The sequence below is a fragment of the Mustela erminea genome, chromosome 8 (assembly GCF_009829155.1).
Source record: "Mustela erminea isolate mMusErm1 chromosome 8, mMusErm1.Pri, whole genome shotgun sequence".
In the NCBI taxonomy this organism is placed as follows: Eukaryota; Metazoa; Chordata; class Mammalia; order Carnivora; family Mustelidae; genus Mustela; species Mustela erminea.
The window spans coordinates 74,713,729-74,735,199 of record NC_045621.1 but is presented as its reverse complement, the minus strand read 5'-3'; the positions used below and the strand labels follow the sequence as shown (position 1 = coordinate 74,735,199).

General features: G+C 35.7%; 1 protein-coding gene across 4 annotated transcripts in view; it reads left to right on the top strand.

Moving 5' to 3' along the window:
* Positions 1–15,967, top strand: part of CWC22 (CWC22 spliceosome associated protein homolog) — a 60,110-nt gene extending 44,143 nt beyond the window's left edge. For 3 of the 4 annotated variants that reach the window (XM_032356110.1, XM_032356108.1, XM_032356109.1), the window contains 7 exons: positions 755–815; positions 4,708–4,785; positions 5,453–5,605; positions 7,031–7,158; positions 9,484–9,585; positions 9,681–9,898; positions 14,263–15,967. In XM_032356110.1, the coding sequence (XP_032212001.1) occupies positions 755–815; positions 4,708–4,785; positions 5,453–5,605; positions 7,031–7,158; positions 9,484–9,585; positions 9,681–9,898; positions 14,263–14,849 (1,327 nt within the window). In that variant the 3' untranslated portion in view covers positions 14,850–15,967. Of the gene's footprint in view, positions 1–754; positions 816–4,707; positions 4,786–5,452; positions 5,606–7,030; positions 7,163–9,483; positions 9,586–9,680; positions 9,899–14,262 lie in introns of those variants that run through there. The other variant, XM_032356111.1, reaches the window with a different exon arrangement.
* The last annotated feature ends 5,504 nt before the right edge of the window (positions 15,968–21,471 follow it).

The following is a 21,471-nucleotide window of genomic DNA, read 5'->3' as shown; positions in this document are numbered from 1 at the left end:
TACAGAAACTCAGTATCAGAAGCTAAGGAATTAGATGAACCATAAAACTAAATTCATAGTCATTCTATTTCAGTGACTATTTATTTTATACTGCTGATATCAAAAGAATAAAGATTTGAACATTCTACCCAAAGTACAAATACATTAGCATTATTCATGTATTGAGCTCACATTAAATTTGGTAATTCTCTTAAGTATATTGGAAATATTTTTAATGAAACTTAATGAATGTTATATAAAAGCAAATTTTTTTTCCTTGTAAGTGATTTTGATTATTTACTATTTTTATACTTAGTTTTTGAAAATGTAGAAGCACTGTGGTTGGGTATGAATCAAGATAACTTGTAAATGTGGTGATTAAGTACTAGATGTCAGGCTGGGCTCTGGAACATCTCTTCCCTCTTCCTGTCTTGGGTCAGAGATAAGTGGAAATATTTAGCAACATCATAAAAATTTGTCTACTTTCTGTCTATGTATTTGTCCATTCTGGACATCTTAAATAAATGGAATCATACTTTATGTGGCCTTTTATTTCTGACTTTTTCACTTCACGTAAATCAGAGTACATCCATGTTGTAGTACGTCTCAGTACTTCATTCTTTGTAGAATTAAGAGCTATGTCTTTTCTACATACACGATGCAGTACTGTGAAGTTATAGTTAAAAAGTTATTTTAAACAATTGTTGAAGTAAGATCCTTATTTATGAAAGAGCAAGTTTTTAACCTAACTGTTGTGACCACTTTGTCTCTACAGTTTAGATTTTGAAGAATGTGCACACAAATTGCTGAAAATGGAGTTCCCTGAAAGCCAAACAGTAAGTCACAATAATATTGTTTATAAAAATGTTTAAGACAGTTAATATAGGTTTTATGAATTGAAATAATAACTCAGTATTGAATATTCTTTTTTTTTTTTTTTTAAAGATTTTATTTATTTATTTGACAGAGAGAAATTACAAGTACACTGAGAGGCAGGCAGAGAGAGAGAGAGGAGGAAGCAGGCTCCCTGCTGAGCAGAGAGCCCGATGCGGGACTCGATCCCAGGACCCTGAGATCATGACCTGAGCCGAAGGCAGTGGCTTAACCCACTGAGCCACCCAGGCGCCCTGAATATTCATTTTTTAATGTAGATATTCTAAAATTTTAAAATAACTTAAAAATCAGTTCTGGGGTGCTTCATAAATGCTCCTCATTGCAGTGAATTAAATGGGCTGCTTAAACGGGATGTAGGAAAAGGAGGAAGTCTCTTTGATCCATTGCATTTTACAGAAAATTTTGAGTCGTTGCCTGTAAATCAAATGGTAGCTTAAAATACAATAGGAAATTTGTTCCTTAATGAATTGCCTACTCTATCTACTTACTGTACTCTATCTCTATCTACTCTGTCTACTTTATCTACTTACTGTACTAAAGCATCTTTTGTGGTAGAAATTATACATGTTTTATATCACTTAAATTGGATATAGAAGACTCTGTCATTTTTTTCATTCATTAATGCAACAAAATATATTCAGCATATACTACATGTCAGACTCTACAGGATACCAGGGATTCAATAATCCAGTACATGTTAGCCCCCCCACCCCTTAGTCCATGGACTCATACAACTTAGACTGGACTCTTACAACTTAGAATATACTTCACTGTTCAATGTATCATAGAACCCTAATGCCAAAAATCATAAAGACTGGATTGAGTAGATTATCTTCGATGTTTTTTCTAATTGCATTTTTATTTAGATTGTTCCGTGCCTATCTCCATTGAGCCAAGGCTTTGGGGGTTTTGTTTTTCACACCCTGGTTTACACATGGTAGACCCAGCAGAGATGCTAGAGTGAATATATCAACTCTAGGCTGTTTCTATTTCTGAAAGATTTTAACTATCTGAGCTGTTACCGTTAGGTGTAAGTGCTTTGTCTTAAGGCTCTTAATATGATCTGTTACGGGGATTGGCAGACGGTGGCCCAGGCCCACTATCCATTTTTGTAAACAAAATTTTATTGGAATACAGCCATGCCCATTGATTGGTATATTGTGTATAGTTGTTTTCACCTTATGACAACAAAATTGACTGGTTGCAACAGGCACTTTATGGCCTCTAAATCCTGAAGTATTTACTATCTGGCCTTTGAAAAAGTTTACCAATCTTTTTCTAGATTATAAATTTCTTCTTGAAATGCCATGGTATATAATTTTGAGAAGAAATTATTCTTTTCAAATTTAAAAAGTTCTTTTTCCCCCTCTTAAAGTTTGTTTATTAGTATATTAGTAACAGTGTACCTATTTGTATCCTGGGTGCACTTGATTTGTTCACTTTTGAAAGGAAATAAATTAGTGAATTAACCTTTAAAATTATAATTGAAACTGAAATTACTATATGATCTTGTCACATTATTAGAGAAGTATAATTAAGTCATTTTAAGTTTTATTAATATTAATTCGGAGGGTAGTTGTTCTAGAACTAACCTCAACATATTTTGATAGCATTTGGAAGAATGTCTTAGTGCATCTATTTTCATTCACTCAAAAGACTCTCCTAAAATTGCTGTAATATTTAATTAAAATGTTAAAATATTTAATTATTATAAGCCACAGGGAATAACTCTTATAATTGCATTTAGTCTAGGGAAGAAAGTAATTTGTTTTGCAAGTAGCATTGGCTTATTTAGCAATGCTCTCAGCATATTACCATGTTATATTGTTTAAAACCTGATTAACTGTTATGTTATTGTAAAATACAATGTTAGTAGAAAGAGTTGAAAATGCATTTTAATACATCAAACTAACATAATGTGGCAGAACTCAGAAAACCTCATTTTAACTTTTTAGTACTATATTAAATTTTGACATAGTACATCTTTTCAGAACTTACGCATTAATAAGCATTTTCTTTAATTGAGGTGACTTGTGATTAATCATAAAAAAATAATAATTTAGTAATGTAATGATATCTGAAAACAACTTCAAATTGTGAATTAAGGCCTTTTAAGTAGATTGTTTTATAAGAAGATTATCAACTTCCAGAACAGCGCTATCGAATAGAACTTTTGCAATGATGAAAATGTTTGTGTTCTACACTGTCTAGTATGGTAGCCACTGCTCACATGTGGTTTTTGAGTACTGAAAATGTGGCTAGGATGACAAAAGAATGAAAATTTTAATTTTATATAATGGTATTTAATTAATTAGCTAGGGGCTAGCATGCTAGACAGCACAGTTCTAGAGTATCTGTTCTATGCTTCTTTAGGACCCTTTTCCTCCCTCTTGCACATGGATATATGCAGTAAATATAGATAGACCTAAGTTTTAAAAATAGTTACAGTAGGGTGCCTGGGTAGCTTAGATGGTTAAGTGTCTGCCTTCCGCTCAGGTCATGATCCCAGCGTCGTGGGATTGAGCCCAACATTGAGCTTTTGGCTCAGCAGGGAATCTGCTCCTCCCTCTCCCACTGTCTCTCCCCCTGCTCATGCTGTCTCTCCCTATATCTCTGTCTCAAATAAATAAAAGAAAAGAAAATATATTTACATATTTACTTAGGTTGCATCTCACATTGTTAAATATGACAAAATGTCAAAATTGCTAATTGAAAATACTAAGGTGAAATTAAATAGAAGTAAAAATGAACTGAAAGGGTATATATTATATTTTATATAATAAATATATTCTTATATTTATATTTTCCATTTATAGAACACAAATCCATTGCAGTTACTATATTTGGAAAAAGAATAATTTTTAACTTTTTGGTAAATGTTTTGTAGAAAAATATATACTTGATCAATTCTACAGCAGTGGTCAAAGAATGAATTTAGGCCTTTTTAAATTTTGTCTCCATTGAGCTGTCCATGTTGTCTGAGTTTCTTTGTCTATGAAATTGATATAATCAACACATACTTCATTACAGTATTTTAAAATTATAAATCATTTGTGATGATGGTATTTCTGGTCCTGGATTAACTCTTGCATTTATTAGCTCAACAGAATTTTTGCACAGGAGTTGTCAAGGTACAAAAATAGCTAATTAGACAGTATATTACTCCAGTAGTTATGGAATGATTTGATCTATTTGTATAGATTTATCAATAGATCTATATGTGTAACATTTATTTTGAGGCTAGAAAATCCAGCCACAGAGGTGTTTATTTCCTTTGTTCTTTTAAAAAGACCTTTTATTAACCAGAGTATCATTTAAGTTAATGTTGTAACTATGCTTATTTATGCTTCTATGAAGACTCATGTTCTACCTTTTCCATACTAATTAAATGTATTCCTTAATAATTGAGTTTAAAGGTATATAACTGAATTATTAGGTGGCATATGGATGAGCTGTATTTTTAAAGATTTTGTGTAGACTCTTTTTACAATATAGTCTATTCAGTAGTCTCTTCATGGTATATCTGTTTCATATAGTAGATATCTTGAGGTGGTTCATACTTAATATAAATTTATAATTTTCTAATCAATCTAATTAGCATGGATGACTATGGAAACTGTCAGCCAGGCTGAAGGCTTTGAAAAACTATACAGGTTTGACATAGATTGAATTTCTTAATTTTGTCCTGATAACTTAAGCTCACAAAGCTTTGGAAGTTTTGTGTATTTAAACCCTTATTTAAAAATTCAAACTGTCTCTATCATATTGATAAATTATCATACAGCATGGATTCATTGTTTTATGAATCACTAGTGCAATTTTTTTTCCAAATAGAAAGAACTCTGCAACATGATACTTGACTGTTGTGCCCAACAAAGGACATATGAGAAATTTTTTGGCTTATTAGCTGGGGTGAGTTACAACCTCATTTTTCTTGTTGGAATTTAGTAGAATCACTAGGGGAATCCATAACATGAATATTGTGAATTAACGTGTCTGCTTTTTGGTCTTGTCTAATATAAGAGCAAGTCTTCGCTAAGAGCTTGTTGCTCTTCCCTCCCTCGGGTTTCCCATCCTCTGTAGTTTCCTCCTTTCCTACTTCATTTTGCAGTGCCTTATTAACATTGCTTATGACTCTTCCAGAACTTTTTGAAATTCTTTATGCTTTGTAACAGTTTCCCAAAGAGGACAATTAAATGTTGCCTTTTCAAAATGTCAAAGCATTTTCTGAAGTCAAGTACATGTTCAGGCAACACAAATAGAGCATGAGCTAAAATAACTTTTTAAATCTAAACTCTACCCACAGAGAAATATATTTGCATGGTATATAAATGTATGTGTCTGTGATAAGCTACTTGTATAATTTTGTTTTAGTGTATAAATCCCAGGTAAATAGGGATGATATACATTACCTTCTTTTTTAAGCATTCCATCATATAGCACAAAAAGATTGAATGATATGATATGCAAAATATTTACTAATTTTTGATTCAGTAAATTTAGAAGGATCTAATATGCTCGTAATGGTATTGAGAGTCAGTTTTTAGTGCTACTGACCTTCAGTTTTTTTATTTATTAGCGATTTTGCATGCTAAAAAAAGAATACATGGAATCCTTTGAAAGTATATTCAAAGAACAATATGATACCATCCATCGCTTGGAAACAAACAAATTGAGAAATGTTGCCAAGATGTTTGCTCACCTTTTATACACTGATTCACTTCCATGGAGTGTAAGTAGATGAACCGATATTTATTCTTCCTTCCTCATCCCATTATTCTCGAATAGGTATTAAGTATAATATAACCATAGTTTTCCTATGTAGGAAATGTGCTTTAAAATGAAATGTATAGCAAACTTTTATCGTAATGGCTATCTTTGAGGTTATATTCATACAGCGTGGGATTGAGAAGTTAGGTAAATAACGTGAGTGTAAGAAATACCACCTGTGATGATTTTAACAGCCCTTTTTAATAGTGATTTTTACTAGTGATGGCTAATGGTCTTTTCAGGGGAAAATAGAGATTTTCCTCTTCTCTGTGTGTGCACACGTGCATATATACTCATACCCATGTACACGAATAGCTTTATGGTCCATGCATCATGTAGTCAGTTCTTTAGAACAAGGTAAGATATCCTTGATACACAAATGAATACTGGATTGGAATTTAAAATACATTCGTGACACTGGAATTTTTTGTACAACTGCTGTTCATCCAACAGCCATTCATTTAGTTACCAGCTCTGTGTCCAGTCACTTGAGAGAGATACTGGGCATCCAAAGTGAACTATATATGATCTCTGCTTTAAAGGAACATACCATATAAGAAATACATAAGGTAAGATATGCCCATAGCGCCAGTACAAAATAACAAGTGATAGGTTATAAGAAAAGTGAAGTTGAAAGAAAGAAATTACATCCAAGAGGAAAGAAAGAAAGAAGAGGATCACATTGTACTATACCACAACCTGATAGTAGAATGAGGCAGCAAAGTGACCTTATAAACGTTAGATAGATTCTTGTAATATTGTAAGTACTAAGTATGTCTAGCTGCATTAATAGGTACTTTGTAAGCTGGCCTAGGAGCCTGATTATAATAATATTTTTACTCCTTTTTCCCCCTCTGGGAATGAAAATGAAATCAAGGTTTTAAACAATCGGAGCAAATGGGTTCCTGGAACATAGAAACTGGAGGTTACTTTTAGTTTTATTTGTCCTAAAACATCTCTATGGCTTCAGTTTTTAAGGCTTAATCTTGGTATTCAGAACAAACCATCACTCTTCCTGTCTTTACCCTTACTGTATATGTACTATGCAAAACTGTAGCCTAATGCATTAAGTGGCATTTTGCCCCAAACCCCTATATATATCCACATTTTGATGAGTGAGTTTTAGGAGCTAGTAATCTTTGCTTCAGCATTATATACTTACAGCAGAATATAAAAGCACATTACTCAAGAAAGAATGAGCTCTATTTCTGTAGTGTCTTAGCATTATGAAAATTAGCATAGAGAGATGGTCTTAAACTTTGCCAAGAAATAATACTTACTAGGACAAAGAAAGATACAGATAATTCTTTAGAGATGCTTAAAGTTATAAGTGTTGGTCATTTTGTCTTATCTTTAGAACAAAATAAAATTGTCTTTTAATTTTCAGGTTCTTGAATGTATAAAGCTAAGTGAAGAAACCACTACATCATCCAGTAGAATTTTTGTTAAAATATTTTTCCAAGAACTGTGTGAATATATGGGTCTTCCTAAACTTAATGCAAGATTAAAGGATGAGTAAGTTTATCATTATGCACGTTTTATTCTTACTGTCCTCAGGAATCTTCCTCCCATTGTAGCAACCTAAATCCACACTTGGTTGTAAAAACAAGAGTTAAGCCCCTAGGTCTTTCTTTTTTTTTTTTTTTTAAAGATTTTATTTATTTACTTGAGAGACAGTGAGAGAGAGCATTAACGAGGAGAAGGTCAGAGAGAGAAGCAGACTCCCCATGGAGCTGGGAGCCTGATGCGGGACTCGATCCCGGGACTCCAGGATCATGACCGGAGCCGAAGGCAGTCGTCCAACCAACTGAGCCACCCAGGCGTCCCTAGGTCTTTCTTCTTCCATTAATTACTACTCTGAATCTCATGTTCTGTGGCACAGGACAACATGCGGGGTTTTTTTTGTTTTGTTTTGTTTTGTTTTTTAAAGATTTTTATTTATTTATTTGACAGAGAGAGATTACAAGCAGGCAGAGAGGCAGGCAGAGAGAGAGGAGGAAGCAGGCTCCCTGCTGAGCAGAGAGCCTGATGTGGGACTCGATCCCAGGACCCTGAGATCACGACCTGAGCCGAAGGCAGTGGCTCAACCCACTGAGCCACCCAGGCGCCCCCAACATGCAGTTTTTTAATGTTGGATTTTAGTTGCAGGAGAGTAAACACAGAATCAGTGCCTCTTTTAATTTAGTTAGAACACACAATTATTTTGCATGTTCATTGGAGTTTTCTGATGAGTACTACTTACAGTCTTATTTTCTTTTTTTCTTATGATTTTATTTATTTATTTGACAGATGGAGATCACAAGTAGGCAGAGAGGCAGGCAGAGAGAGAGGAGGAAGAAGGCTCCCTGCTGAGCAGAGTACCCGATGCGGGGCTCCATCCCAGGACTCTGGGATCATGACCTGAGCTGAAGGCAGAGGCTTTAACCCACTGAGCCACCCAGCCGCCCCTTTATTTTCATTTTTAACCCAAATTTTGAACCTTAGAAAATTAATTAATTTTTGTTATCAATGGTAATTATAAATGTATTTAGATGACTCAGTCATGTAGTTGTTCAAATTATTACACTGAATGAGAATCTTGTTCCAGGACTATCATGTAATCCCTACACCAGCTTTCTTATTTCCAATTTATTCAGATTACTGTTGACTTCTACTTCATTCACACTGCTGAATCATCCTTTCAGATTTCTTAGTGACTGCCTGCCAAGTCAAGTACTTTTTCTCAATCCTCCTGCCCCCGGACTTTCCGGCCTTACTAATGCAGTTGGCCACTTGCTCACTGTGGCTCCTCACTTTCTTTTCATTCTGCCTCACTCTTCATGGTCTCTACTCTTCAGCCTACCTCTCCTCTTTGCCACAGTTTCCATTCTGGCTTCAACATGCCCTCTCTGGGCTAGTCCCTCTCTCCTCTTGGTTTCATAGACTAACCTTACCGGTCTCTGTCTACTTCACCTCTCCTTAGACTTCACCAACATTGCTCAGCTTGTTCGTGCTTCCTTACCTCCATTTCCAGAGCTAGAAATCCCCTCTTTTGGTCTCTCCAGCAAAACTCTTAATTATTTTTCCTGTATGTCACTTTTTTCTGTGTAACAGTTTGTCTTGACCCTGCTGGTTAGTCATTCAGTGTGGCACTCAGAACAACATGTCCAGACCACCTTGTATTGTTCCCATCCCTGGAAATAATGATTGTATGCAGTCTTCATTCATGATTTCGCCCTTTTGTTGACTGTTTTTTCCCATCCCCCAGTGCTGTGCACAGTGCTGTGTGTGTCTATATATAAAACAGAGATTTGTTTTTACTTTATTGTATACATTCACAGATGTGTGTGTATGTGTGTGCGATTGTGTTTGTTATACAATATGTATGTATGTGTGATGTATAAAAAAGTTTTTAAAAACTGTGGGGCGCCTGGGTGGCTCAGTCAGTTAAGCATCCAACTCTTGGTTTCCACTCGGGTCATGATCTCAGGGTTGTGAGATCAAGCCCGGTGTTGAGCTCCGCACTCCTTGAGGAGTGTGCTTGAGATTCTTTTTCCCCTCTCTCCCTTAGGCCCCACACTGTGCACGCCCGTGTGCCTAGGCTCTCTCTCAAATAAATAAATCTTTTTTAAAAAAAAACCTCCTCTGTTGTAAGTTTAGTAAATTATAACTTGACCCTACTTATTTCATTTAAATAGCATGTAGCCTAACCTAATAAATTATATAAATCTCTTACTTAATTGCATTTCATTTACCAATTTAAAAATACGTAGAAAATCTGAAAAATGATTATATAAGAAATTTGCCTTTTTCTCTTTAAGCAATGTGTTCTCTTTTGTTCATTTTCTTTTCTTGTTTTAGAACCCTACAGCCATTTTTTGAAGGGTTATTACCCCGAGATAATCCAAGAAACACTCGGTTTGCCATCAACTTCTTTACTTCGATAGGTCTTGGAGGTTTAACGTAAGGATGGTTTTCAAAATTTTATTTTCATCTTATAAAATTATGTCATAGGTGCCTTCAAAGCAGAAACTAACAGAGATTATATCTTTAATTAGGGATGAATTGCGTGAGCATCTCAAAAACACACCGAAGGTCATTGTGGCACAGAAACCAGATGTTGAGGCAAATAAATCCCCTTCCTCTTCCTCTTCCGCGTCCTCCTCTTCAGAGTCGGCGTCCTCTGCCTCTGACTCGGACAGCAGTGACAGTAGTTCAGAGTCTTCCAGCGAAGACAGTGGGTCTTCATCCAGCAGTAGTCAGAGCTCTGCCTCAGGTATGGAAACTCACTTCTAATGGATTGGGCTCTTTTTTCTAACAAGTATATTGCTGGTGATGTTTACAGCAAGGGAAGAAAATAATTTGATTGCTTGATTATTTTAGAGTTCAGTTGTTTAAAAGCCACAATTAATAATATAAATGATCATCTATCCCTGCTGGAGCCTGTAGTGAATTGCATCATTTATAACGCTAAGATTACCTATTGGAATCCTCTTCATAGAAATGAAGATATTTCATTGCAAATACTTATTTGAGTGACGACTGAAATGCCATTCATTCATAGTGCCTATAGTCCAGTTTATAGCTTTTCTAGTAGTTCTATTTTTAAAAAAAATTTTTAAATAGTTTTTTACTGTAGTGGGGTCATGTTAGCTACTGATAAATGCTATGCGTTCATTGCACACATCGTAAGTGTAAATGTTCATGAAGAGAACACATCCACATGCTAGCTACCCATTACCAGAGTTACTAGCTACTGCTGCTCCTCCCATCCACTGCCTCAGGGCAGCTACTACTCTCATTTGTAATTCCGTAATTCATTGTGCCTGTTTTTAACTTCATAACTGTGTTTTGTGAACTCCTTTGTGTCTGGCTTATCTTTCACAATTACTTTTGTGAGCTTCATCTGTAATACTTCATTTAGTTATAGTTCCTTCAGTCTTATTGCTGTATAGTTTTCCACTGTATGAATATGCTACAGTCTATTTAACATCCCTTTTACTCAGAAGCAATTGAGATATATAAATAGTATTCCTATGAATATCCTTATTCATACTCGGTAGGTATGTACATATATGTAAATGCACATATATGTACATATGTGCATTTCCGTTAGGTTTGTCCTGGGAATCACTGGGTTGTAGGTTGTGTGTATATTTAGCTCTAGTAGTTACTGCCAGCTTGACAAGTCAGTATTTCAGTTTAGACCCCCATCCGCCATGTTTGAGAGTTCCAGTAGCTCCCATCCTCTCAGCACTTTGGTTGGATATCTTCTTCATTTTAACTGTTCTGGTAGATATGTAATGGTATTGCATTGTGGTTTTAATTTGCATTTTCTTGATCATTAATGAAGTTGAACACTATTTTATAATGTTATTGGTCATTTGGGTATTTTCCTTTTTGTGAATGTCTTTTCAAATCTTTTGCTACCTTTCCCCCCTTTTTGTTGTTTTATGAAGTTGTCTCTTCTATAAATTTGTTGTTCTTTAGGTTTTGTGGATATGTATCTTTTGTCACATGTATGTATTGCAAATAGCTAGTTCCATTCCATTCTTGTCTCTCCCAGCCTGTGCAGCTGCCAGAGCTCTGTTGGTCTCTCTGTCCCTCAGCAGTAACCCTGGATCAGCAGATGCTCATAGGGAGAAAGTGGCTGTAGAATGTCAGCTTACTTCTCCATGGTTCCGCCCTCTCTAGAATGCTGGCCCTTAATCAACTTAAAAGAAAGTTGCAAATAGTACAGAAAATTCCCATATAGCCTTCACTCAACTTTTCCTAGTGTTCGTATTGTATGTAACCAGAGTTCCTTTACCGAAGCCAGGAAATTAACATTGTAACAATACATTAAACATATTCTTACTTGAATTTCACCAGTTTTTCCATTAATGTCCTTTTTCTTATTCCAGGTTCCTACGTGGATTGAACTGACTTTCTTCTTAGTCCTCTATAACCTATTCCTCTCAGGCTTTTCTTGGCTTTAATGGCTCTGAGACTTTTGAAGTCCTCTGGTCACTTATATTTTAGAATTGGTCCCTCAACTTGGATATCTGTCTGATATTTTTACATGATTAGAATGAGGTTATGCATTTTTGGACAGAATACCATAGAAAATAATGTATTCTTAATGCATCTTATCTTGGAGTTCATAATATTGATATGTCTTTTTGGTGACATTAACTTTGATCACTTGGTTAAAGAGATATCTGCTCAATTTCTTTTGAGCAGAAAAAGACAGAAACTCCTTTTCTCTATAAATTAATGTCTTGTAGGGAGATAATTTGATACTATGCAAATCTTCTCTTTCTCCTCTACCTTTTGCTCTTTAATTTTAGCATCCATCCTTGGGTCTTGTCTGCAATACTTAACTACTGTGATGTTTGCCGAATGTGATTTTTCCATTTGTCTTTTTCTTCTGCATTTAGTGATTGAATTTTTTCTGCAAGAAAGAATTATCCCTCTCCCCCACCCCCACTTACTTGTTAACTTTACATTTTATCAATGTGCACTCTTGGGTATTTATCTGAATTAGTTAAAATCCATTACTATAATTTATTTGTTTGTTCAGGTCATTTCAGCTTTGGCAGTTAGGACTCCTTGAAGTTGACCCTCTGTTCTTTCAACATACACTATCCTGTCCCTTTTTTTTTTCTTTTTTTTTTTTTGAGCACTGCCTTTCTTTATAATATCTCAAGCTGTTCAAGATCTTTAGTGCCTTTAAGCAGAAGATTTTAAATTTGTATCTGGCGTTTCTAGTTGTTTTCAGCAGGGGCACTGGTCTTCCACAGCTTTTTCCATCCTTCCTAGAAGTAGAAATACAGTAGTAAAGGATTTTTTTAAATGTGCCATTTTCTGAGAAGGTCTGTTTCGTTTTCCCCAGGATCTTTCTTCCATCACAGTGTCTTAGTCTGAATGAGAGAGAGTCTTATTGGCCAAAATGCATATCATTTCTTACTTTTTAATGCATATTTAGTGACAGGATAAAGTAGTTGGAAGGTTGAACTTTACGCTCTTGTTCTCTGGCTTATTGCACTTAAAAGAGTGTGTGTGGCAGCCAGAATTGTGGGACTCTCAGTATTTTATATTATTAGAGCAAGATTGCATTTGTCCACAGGAAGTCTTATTCTTGAATTAAAATACGTTAACATTGTTCATTTAATATTCACCTCTTAATTCTAAAGAATTTGTTATTTCATGATATCTGTTTTGAGAACAGATGATAACACAGCTTGAATTGCTGCAGTAAGGAATCTTGCTGATTCAAAATAAATTTGCCTCATCATACAATTTCAGTAGAGAGTTTTCTGTTTTATTAGTAAAATATTAAGTAGCATAAAAGCAATATGAACTGTCCCAAAATTAGAAAATTATAAAGCAAACACCCAACAGTGGGTTGGTTGCCTATTATGGTAGGGCTCAGGGTTTTTTGTCAGCACTGCCCTGAGAGTGGTGAATAGTAGGGACAGAGAGACGTTGATTTAGCACGCAGCCAGATGGTTTCTGCTTGGGTAGCTGCAGCTCAGCTGAGCTGCTTGGTAGGAACCAGAGAAATAAATCCTTAGTGGCAAACCAATGGACTATGCCAAGGGTAGGCATTTGGCAGAAGAAATACAGGTTGGTGCAGTGAGATTTAGGTGGAGACAGGACGAAGGTAGGCAGTTTTCTACCATATTTTCTTTCTGTATATGTATGAATTTGACAGAACTTTTGTTCTTCTCAGCACCTTTGATTTATGTACGCAAAGGAAATAACACAGATAAACTGATTAAATTTGTTTTATAGCTTAAAATTTCACTGTGATTATTTAATATTTGTGATTGTATCAGTAAGATTGAATTGTTCTCAGCCATTTCCAAAGAGTTTTCTCAGAAATCAAGATAAGGCCTATGATTATATGTCTTTTTTTTTTTTTAAGATTTTATTTATTTATTTGACAAAGAGAGAGATCACAAGTAGGCAGAGAGGCAGGCGGGGCGGGGGGAGGAGGCTCCCCACTGAGCAGAGAGCCTGATGCGGGGCTTGATCCCAGGAACCTGAGATCATGACCTGAGCCGAAGGCAGCGGCTCAGTCCACTGAGCCACCCAGGCGCCCCTGTGATTATATGTCTTAACAAGCTTCTCTTCCTGGTGTAGATACTGCTTCTCTGATAGCACTGGAGAGCAGAACTATTGTTTTTGTAGGAAGAGGTTTTTATTTGAAAAATACATATTCATGCTGTTAAACACAGTAACCCCACTTCCCAGCTTTAGAAGTGATGTTGCTCACGTGTGCTCACTGTGTTTTTATTAACATGTCAGATCTGATTACTGTTCCATATGACATAATGCACAGGGCTGGAATTTCTGTTTTTGAATAAAATTTGTACCTGTTAGTCACTTTATAAAAAATTTTACATTTGCTATAGTTTATTTAAAGTTTCTGTTTATAGCTTTGAGTCTAAGGATCAAAACAGTACTTCGGTGATAAGATACATATTCTTAAAAATTACTCATCTTGTAAAATATCCTGTTGTAAGACTTTCCATTCAATTTAGTTTTGCATCCAGTTTGTCTGAATTAATAAACCTACAATGGATTAATAAATGTAATTGTTAAATTATTAAAGATTAAAATAAAAAAAGCTAACGATTTCTTTTACGTATGCAGATAAAGATAGAAGAAAGAAGGGACAAGGAAACACCAGAAGTAAGGAAGTAGATAAATTGATCAGGAAACAACAGAGCCATGATAGGAAACAAGAAGAAAGAAGGCCAGAGCAAAGGCATCGGGAAACACGGACTGAAAGAGAAAGAAGGTCAGAAAAACATAAAGATAAAAATTCAAGGGATCCAAATTGGAGAGATCCCATAACAAAGTACACTTCAGACAGAGGTGTTCCTTCTGAACGAAATAGTTACAGTAGAATCATGAATGACAGAGACCAAGAAGCACATACAGATTTGGAAAATAAGTATGGTGATCCCAAAAAGAAGAGAGGAGAGAGAAGAAACTCTTTTTCTGAAAATGAGCACAGACACCGAAATAAAGACTGTGAAAATGTTATAAGAAAAGATAGATCAAAGTCAAGAGAAAAGAATAGAAAACATTCAGGTTCTAGAAGTGATGAAGATAGGTATCAGAATGGTGCCGAAAGGCGATGGGAAAAATCTAGCAGATACTCTAAACAATCCAGAGAATCAAACAAACATCAGGACTGGCGAAGAGAAAAGTCTCCAACAAAGCAAAAAAAATAGTTCTACAAAATTACAGAAACTGAACATGCCTTATATTCAGTTGAAACAAATTATTTTTTACATTAACGAACTTTATAAGAATTCTTGTATAAAGTACTGGTTTGTATTTGTACATTTAAAAAAATTTTTTCATTTTAACATGTTTTATAATTGATACATCTCAAGGCCCTCCACATAAAATTATTTGAGAAGTTTCACCAGAGAGGGATGTAATTCTTGCTTATATTTTGTTAATAAAATGATCAAATGCTCATTGAATCAGTGATTTTTTTTTTCATTGACCAAATATTTTTTTCCTGATAATGTTTCCAGTTGTTTATAGAATTATTATAATGAATTATCAGTGGCTTTTTTTTCTTTTTTAATAACTAGAGACCAAAATAGATGAACCATTTCAATGTAATATTTTTGCTTTGTCAGTGAGATGCTATGAACCTTTTTAGGAGTCACTTTTTTTTAAAATAGGAATTATTTCAAGTTTCATATTACTTCTTGAACAAAGTAGATATGTGTAATTTTTTTAACAAGTGTTTTGATGAAGCTAAGGGTATATTAGTCTCTTAAACAGATGCATAGCTATATTATTTAGGATTAGGACTTCTCTCATCAGTAACATTTCTTCTCTTTGGACTGCTAGATTAATGTTTAATTGAAATTCTTTGTGATTAGTGCTTTTTCTCAGCTTTGAAGTTATATCGTTGGTAAGGTAATGTGTATTTAACTTTTAATTTAGGTTAATAGGTCATTGGAAAACATATAGTCATGAGAAATGTGAACAGCCTAACTGTGAAATAATTCCAATTTTTTAAAGAATTTTGAAGGTTTCCATCATTGTAACTCTCACCAGTTAACATGTGACCATATTATTTATTACTTTTGAAATAAAATATTGCCTCTGAAATTTTAGATTTGCTGACATTTAACCTACTTACCAAATAAGACTGCTTATGCTTGTTCACTTTTAAAGTACATAAAGTCCATTTTAGCTGATGTCTGGTTTCAAGAATAATGGGGCCACCATCTTCAATGTTTGACTTTTAGGCATTCTCTGATTCAAAATGTTTTTTATTTTTGTTAAAAACTTGAGTATAAATAACAATAAAGTCCATATAAATAAATATATTATCCTCTCCTCCTATCCTCCTACCCCTGCAAGAGGGGAAAGAAAAAAAAAAGAAGAGCATTCATTGAATATGACAGCCTGAAAAAATTCTTCTTAGTGTTTTCTCCTACTGTGGTGGTTAGAAGATGCTGAGTTGTCATTAGAAGGTACTGTCATGGACGCAGTGCATTTCACAAAACTATGAAGCTCAGCAAATCGGATTCATTTACACGTAGGCTATGAGCCCTAAAGGAAAATAAATGAGAGTTTATTTTTGTAACCGAACACTGGTCTTTGGGGGTGGTAAGAAGGAATAAAAATGGAATAGAAGTTTTAGCTTATTTTCTTCACTATAAGTTTATAATTTCTAAATGTAGAAATGGGAAATCGTTTGATTTATTAAGTCGTTAAGACCTTAAAGATTTGTTAAAATAAATAATTTTTTAAATGCAACAAATATTGAGCTTCTATTATGTACACAGACCTATTCTAGGAATATAAATAAACCATGAAGAAAACAAGAGTCTCAACTCTTAACAGGGCTGATACTATGGTAGGGAGATATGGTGGTCATGATACTGGGGGGTTTGGGGTGGTTGGTAATTTTCCATAGGAAGGTCAGAGATCTCTGATAAGGTGATGTTTGCCCAGATTGTTGGAGGAAGTAAGGCCTTGAACCGTGTGGATTACTGTGGGGAGAACCCAGGCAGAAGGAATTCCTGAAGTATAGATGTTTATTTATAACAAATACTGCCTGGGAATTTATGTTAACCTTTCCTATCCAACTAGTTGGATTTTTCTTCTCACTATCTTATTTACTTTTAACAAAAGCAGTTAACAACTAACTCCAAGCAGAAAAATATCTGAGTATAACTGAGTCATATCAGGGCACAATCAGTAGGGGCCTGGGGCAGAAATGGACTTTTTTTTTTTTTTTTGCCTTCAGGGTGCATTTCTAGCACATCAAATGTGATAGGCTCAGATGCCCCGCCCTGCCATTTGGGCAGGTTTTCCCACTTTCATCCTTTTAAAATGCAGACAAGAAACATGTTGACTATGTCTGCTGTTTCTGAATTTTTACTTCTTAGGATTAGCATTTTTTGAGGATCAGCTGAGTCCTGTGTATTTTACGTGCCATTACTCACTGTTTTTCAGTTTCTCAACTTCTCGGCGTCCAAGGTTTCTCTATCCCTACTGTATCCCCAACCACCTGCACCCATGGTCATTCACCTTATGTTGACTTCAAAATCCACACCATCTCGGAAAGCTCTTCTTCAAGCATCGTACTTTGACCACTGCCCATCCCACTCACTCGCTCTAGTAGTGCTAGTCTAGGAATCCGATCATTTCATCAAAATTTCAGATGTACTGACTTTGTTAAAATTTATCATTGCCCCCCCACCCCGATTCTTTCCCTTGCTTTTAGGAAAAGACTCAGGTTCATATTGAGTAATTTATTACCATTTCATTTGAAAACTATTTGGCTAACTGCACATTTAAGTCTTACTAGGTTTTTATCTGATCTATACCACTTGCTGGCTGTTGCCTTGGGCAGGTCCTTTACCTTTGGTGTCTCCATTTGTGTCCTTTTCCTCCTGTAGACAGTGGTAGAATGGTTACTCCCTTAAATAGTGAACGGTCTCTGTGGCATGAACAGGGCCTGGAGTTAAATGCTCAGTGTTACGGTTTTTGGGGGTTTTTTGCTTTGTTTTGTTTTTTGTTTTTTTGTTTTTTGTTGTCAATAAATGCTGACATCATACCAGTAGACCAGGAATTGCAAACTTGAATACAGGGGATAACACAAATAAGATAAATCAGCTTGGGGAATGAACTGGAGTGACTGAAAGGCAGCAGTAGTTACTCAGCTCCATCCAGTTTTGCCTATAAAAAAGACCAAAGATTGACAAAGCTGCCTGATTCTCAAGAGAATTGAAGATTTTTATATGACTCCTGATTTTTAAATGTTGACAGCGATTTTTTTTTAAGATCAAAACAGCCCGAAGTTGTTAAAAGTCCAAACAAAATGATCCCTTCAGGTGAATTGCCTTTTGAATAAATAGTTTGTGATTCCACTGTAGTTCCTCAAAAGCTATTTATTATTTAATCTTGAAATGACAGTGTTCGTTATACAAACCTCATCACCGTTTCATTTTCTGCTCTTCATTAGAGTGGGAGGATAAGTCCTATCATCTTTCTTAAGAAAACTCATTTACTTTGCTAACCTCAGCAGTCCCTCTTGCTCTAAAACTTTTGCCAAGTTTTAGTTCTGTATTCCATTGGCCTACTCCTTAAAATTTCGTATATCCAAAATATAATTCATTTTTCCTCAGATCCTCAGCCTTTCTAACTGCAGCTGATTCCACTAATCTCCCATCACTTTTGAGTTCTCCTTTCCCCAAACTACCAAACTGCAGCAGTATCTTTTTAAAAGATCTATTATTTATGTTAGAGAGGGAGAAAGGGAGGAAAGGGCAGAGGCAGAGGGAGAGAATCTTCAAGCAGACTCCCTGCTGAATGTGGAGCCCACTGTGGGCTGGCTCTCCTCTCAGGATCCATGAGATCACAACCTGAGCCAAAACCAAGAGTCTGATGCTTAACCAACTGAGCCAACCAGACATCCCTGGATTTGGACAGTAGTTTATGCATCATCCTCCTGTACCAAGTACTGCTCCAAGGAGAGAACAAAAAGCAAACAGGCCCTGTCTTTTTTTTTTTTTTTTTAAGATTTTATTTATTTATTTGACAGAAAGATCACAAGTAGGCAAAGAGGCAGGCAGAGAAAGAGGAAGGGAAGCAGGCTCCCCGCTGAGCAGAGAGTCCGAAGTGGGGCTCGATCCCAGAACTCTAGGATCATGACCTGAGCTGAAGGCAGAGGCTTTAACCCACTGAGCCACTGAGGTGCCCCCAGGCCCTGTCTTCTATTGACCCTAAATCTTCGCAAGGGAAAACAAAGCTAAAAAAATAAAAACTTGGGGCACCTGGGTGGCTCAGTGGGATTAAGCCTATGCTTTTGGCTCAGGTCATGATTCCAGAGTCCTGGAATCAGCCTCAAATTGGGCTTCTGCTCAGCAGGGAGCCTACTTCCCTTCTCTCTCTGCCTGCCTCTGCTTACTTGTGATCTCTGTCAAATAAATAAATAAATTCTTAAATAAATAAATAAAAACAACACTTTGAAAAATGCTAGCTATTTAGAAAAACCAAAACAGTAGTGCAGTGACCACCTATAAACTACCTCGATTCTGATTTCAATAATCTAAAGCCTTTATTTCCATCCTGTTACTTTCTTCTACACGGAAGTTCAATGACTCCTCCAGCTTAAGGATAAATGTAAACTCCCAGCCTGTTATTCTAGTTTCTTTTAAGTTCAAGTATTATAGATAAACAATGAATCTTGGAACACGGCATCAAAAACTAATGATTTATTTTATGGTGACTAACGTAACAATAAAAAAAAAATTTTTTAAGTTCAATTTCACCCTGTCTTAATGATTGTTCTAGGAGCTGCCATCCCTTGATCACTACTACATTGTAGAATGTTTAGCAGCATCTCTGACCTTAGCTGGTAGATACTAGTAGCACCAGTTTCCCAGTCCTGACGAGGTCAATCCATTGTCTCCTGACATTGCCAACTATGCCCTCCAAGGCAAAGTATCCCTAGTTGACCACTGTAACCATAGACCTAGCACTTAGGAAATACTCTTCAGTGGATCACAATGTTAAGTGTTTGTTCTGGATGAACCACTGTGCCTATTCATATAAAGCTATGTCTATTATAATGCCCTTCTTTTTGCAAGGGCAAGATTTGTTTTAAGAGACTATTTAATACTCATTTAAGTGAGTGGACAGTAATATTCCAATTGTTTTGTTTAGCAAAATTTTCTGATATTCTAGGGAAGACATTCTAGTTGACATTTTAAAAGGAGGTTTTCTGCAAACAGGAGCATGATTATTAGCCTGTTAATATGATTGAGTCCTATAGGTTCTGGTTTCTCACTGTAACTACCTACTATAAGCAACACATTTCAGAAATGGAAAACAATGAGCTGTGACTATTTTATTATTTTTAATCCTACAATAGAGAATTAGATTATCCAGTATCCAAACACCTTAATTTTTGATCAAACACTTCAGTGACCATCAAATGGTTGCTGAAGTGAATTAACTGGACATTTAATCAGTAATTTCATGCCTTATAAGGCCTAAAAGATTAGCCGAATGGGATTTTATCTCCGCCAAGTAAGACTATTTCCTGGAACAAGTATCTGGTATGAATTAAAAGTCCTTATGAGTCCCATACTCTATATAGCACTGTAACCAGAGATCTTTCCCCACTATTTCTGTGACCAATACATGAGAAGTCCCTGTGAAGGCTGTACTGAACATTTGCTGCTTCTGTCGGAGGATGATTTCTTCTCTCTGATCCAGTAATTTGGGGAACTTGCCAACAAAATCCCTCCCTGGCTGGGCCATACAGAATATCCAACTCCCTGAACAATGGAATTGGTTCAGGAATAAGCATGTGACCCAAGCTGGTCCACTCAGAATCCTTGCCCAATTATTCTTTACTTCGGAGCATGAAACACAGGACCATGTCTAAGGTTACACAGAGCAAGAAGGGTGGTTATTAAAGCTGGAGCAACCATAGTCCTGTGGAAAAGGCCAGTCCACAGACCAGTGCACTTAAGAGCAAGCAGCCCCCCACTGGATGAACTGAACTGTGCAAGCAGCCCCCCACAAATAAACTGAACTGTGGCAGAAGCTACACTTCCCAGGTATGAGTTAATGAGCCTTTTTCTATTTAAACTACTTTGATTCCGATTTATACCACTTGTGATAAAAACATCTGTATTAATTCATTGTGATTCCTCTTGATGGACAAGATGGAATCATTTGGGCAGCTATTCCCACCTCACTATATTTTTGCTTGCATACTTTTACTTACAGAAGGCTAGAAGGAAATAAATGTATACCCACTAAAGATGACCTTGGGAAAAAATACAACAAAGTACCTGTGGGTGGCTCTTAATACTTCACAGAAACATCTAAATGAGTGATTTAAATGAGGTTAATTTTATTACTAGTGACCTATTTTTATAAATAACAGAACCTCACTTTTCCTACAGGACTCTCCTCGGGCTTTGAAATGTATTGCACAGATGCAACAGGTCAATTCACAAACAAAAATTGGTTTCATATTACCAATGAAAAGGACTAACTGCAGCTATTTTGAGGGCTACATTACCTCCCTTAAGCCGCAAAAATACTTTACCTTAACAACTAATGTATCCTGATCTTTTTACAATATGAAATACTGAACAGTAAGAACACTGCAAACATTTGCAATCTTACACATAAGCAGCCTGAAAATCCCATTATATACAAATACCTGCAGACTCTTCCTTGAAATACAGGGAAAAATGTGAAAAGTCAATATTGCCACCATTCCTCAAGTTTTGGGGACAATTTTGCTTGTGTCCTTATATTAATTTTTATCTAAAAATGGAGAAGATGAAACTCCTA